The sequence below is a fragment of the Sesamum indicum genome, linkage group LG9, assembly GCF_026168435.1.
Source record: "Sesamum indicum cultivar Baizhima isolate 11 linkage group LG9, ASM2616843v1, whole genome shotgun sequence".
NCBI classification, from domain to species: Eukaryota; Viridiplantae; Streptophyta; class Magnoliopsida; order Lamiales; family Pedaliaceae; genus Sesamum; species Sesamum indicum.
In genome coordinates this window covers 2911249-2914308 of record NC_142665.1, presented here as the reverse complement: position 1 = coordinate 2914308, position 3060 = coordinate 2911249, and the positions used below count along the sequence as shown (strand labels likewise).

Below are 3060 nucleotides of genomic sequence, written 5' to 3'. Positions count from 1 at the left end.
CGTATATTACCTCAGAGAAGAACCTTCTTGTAGGAGTTGAGCGGTTTCTTGTTGAAGTTGTAACTTGTAGGAGATGCTTGTTGATTGAGATTTGAGAGCCCAGCTTCAATTGCTTTTTCTGCTAAAATTACTTTCCCAACCATATTTCCAAACTCTTTTTTAGGCTTCCAAGGTATCATTCACATGCACGTTCAGTTGCACATTATACAAACTGACTTTTACCAGTACTTTGGCTTACAATTTCCCTTGACAAGTTAAGAATTCTTCTTCATTGTCCTTGGAATTATTGTTTTTTGGACCCAAACAAACACATCGGGAAAATCTGGGGAATATTTACACTATTTAGGAAGGCAAAAATTTGGTGAAAAAGGAGACAGTTATCATTCATAGGCTTCATTTCCAATCAGAAAATTTCCTAAAGATACAGCTCAGACGGCCATTGCTGGTGGGCAGTAAGGCACGAAGCTACCACACAGCACAATGAACTTGCAAGTTCAACCCTGGGACAATTTCTCTGGGTAAGTGAACTGAAAAGAAAATGCAGTACAATGATATACAAGACCTATGGCTTGTGGTGGCTGACTACGAACTAGCAAGGATGAGAATTTCTAAGTAATCAACTCAAGGCTTAGTCTCTTCATCATCCTCCTCTATCTTGGGTGCCAAGTAGAACCTTATATACCCCATTTCTGCAATCTTGTACTCTACCACCACTGGCAGTTCCGAGGACAAGCTTATGGTTACCGTGTTGGACAAGGGAGTGGCCTTGGTGAAGGAGTTCAAATACCTCAGAGCAAAAGTTAGTGACACTGGCTCGTTCATTTCTATAACTGTTGCTTCTTCTGGCTGCATCAGAGAACAAAGACAAAACATCTGTGATCTACCAAAAAGGGAAATCATACTTTTGTACTTGTCATTGGATAGAATAGAATGATCGAGAATTGACATAATATGCTTGATAGAGGCCAGAAGAATGAACCTTGTCAACAGTGGTATTTTGCCTGCAAACAACATTTGCAGTTCCAATATCTCCTCTTGTTGAGAATTTTACACCCTCCTTAGTAACAGAGATCACAACTGCAAGCACCAATTACTCATCATTACACTAAGTAAAAATCTTATATAATGCACAAAGTATATTACAAGTATTTATAATTTCACCTGTATCACCAATGCTGCTAAGATCTTTACAAATTCTTGCAAACTCTGAAGATGGCATCCTAACTATAGCATGGTACTCAGCTTCTGGAATTCCAAGATGCTCACTGTCAATATCCATCAGCTTCATTTCAAAATCTGCAATCTTATCTTGAGCTGCAATAAATAAACAAATAATTCAGCATGTACATATGGATTAGAACATAAACTTGGAACATGTATTTAACTATATACTGAATAAAAGAGTTAAGACATACATCACATAAGAACCATGTTACAAACTGAATCTTGCCAGACAACCCTTCCCAATTTTCAGGTACACTGGACATTTGATATGTCATTTTATCAAATACCTAGGTGTAAGTATGTGTGGCCAAACGCTTTTCACGAAAAAATACCAATTCAAGTATGAAAATGTAAAGGAAATCTTGAACAATATTTGCTCATTTTGTTAAACGCTCTTTCATCTCTTAAACTCTTAAAAAGTTTGCAATGCACAAATTCAAGGTATAATTAATCAAACTTGGTGTTGGAGGTCTTCAAGGAATGTCCTCCAGCATGTAGCATTTACCGTACCCAGATTCTAAGCTATCAACATTTAACATATTATTTCTCTTAGACTCCTCTACCATATCAACATTCTATCAATTTTCGCACTATGTTCATCTTCATTGAGAAACAAAGATTTCTTGTATGTAAATAGGAGATAATTTACCACACAATTAAAAGAGTAAAATAACAAACAAAATGAACTTTCAGCAGATTTGCAAAAAATCATATAGGAAGAATTCGACATTCTTCACATATATGCTCAAACTTTTTTCCGCACAACAGAGTTCAAAGAACTTCTTAGCACAAAAGATATGTCAGGAAAGTGTAAGAGATAATGAAAACAGTAAGAGCAAACAGATACTTTTCACAATAATAATAGACAACATAACCCCAAACATAAACTATAGACAAAATCAGCTGCAAAATAAATAAATAATAATAATGATGATAATCAGAAAAATCATAAGCACAGAGAATAAACGAACATACTCGGGCTCTCGAACATGAAGGTGACAGTATCGCTGCCATCATCAGCCTTGAGTGTGATAATGTCATCATTCCCGGCGCACTTCAGCATCTTGGCCATGTTATTGAGGTTCATCCCCATGGAAATGTTGCGGTCGCAGCGGTAGTGCTCGAAGCCTTCCGATCTAAGCAGCAGGGCCACCAGCGCCACGTGACTCGAATCCATGGCCTGCAGGGAGAATCCTGTGGCGGAGCAATCAAAATTAGCATCATTCACCAGATCTTTAACCGCTTCCAACACCTTCTTCAGAAGGCTCCCCTGCACCAACCTCAGCTCCAACATCTTCACTCAATCAAAAATCAAATGCCCTCTGTTTCCCCGCCGTGCTGGAAACAATCCAAAAGCACGGAATGGACTTTTGGAGGGAAATATAGGCGCGGGATTTGAAAATTCGAGGGTGAGTGGGGGGAAGAGTGCCGGGAAATCTAGATTAGGGTTTTATATAGAAGGCAGGTGAAGAGTACTGGGAAATCTAGGGCTGTTGATTGGCGGGAGCTGGGGTCAAAGAAATACCTTTCAATTCCCGCCACAATTTTGGAATAAAATAGGGTACTGGACTTGGCCCAATTGAATTGAAGCCCAATGGATCCAAACATTCTTAAAATCACAGTTATAATTAAGAGAAAATGGGCTTATCCCATTCAATTGGTCCTCATGCTGAGAGAAGCCCAGTATTTTAGTTGAAAACTTGAAATTCAAATTGGAGTATGGGCCTCTTTTTTCAGCAATATTTATATTATTATATTTATATATTAGTAAATTCCTAATATACATGTTTGTTAACAATAATAAATACGTTATAGAATCACGACGTGTTTGGTATT

The 3060-nt window shown here is 37.9% G+C and overlaps 1 protein-coding gene across 1 annotated transcript; it reads right to left on the bottom strand.

Annotated features, from left to right (window-relative positions):
* Positions 1–357: 357 nt before the first annotated feature.
* Positions 358–2715, bottom strand: PCNA2 (proliferating cell nuclear antigen 2). The gene is made up of 4 exons (XM_011091106.3): positions 2200–2715; positions 1162–1314; positions 980–1077; positions 358–846 (listed from the first exon to the last, which is right to left on the bottom strand). Exons 1-4 carry the CDS (start codon positions 2516–2518, stop codon positions 622–624), a joined length of 795 nt encoding a protein of 264 aa, XP_011089408.1. The 5' UTR covers positions 2519–2715; the 3' UTR covers positions 358–621.
* Between the last annotated feature and the right edge of the window lie 345 nt (positions 2716–3060).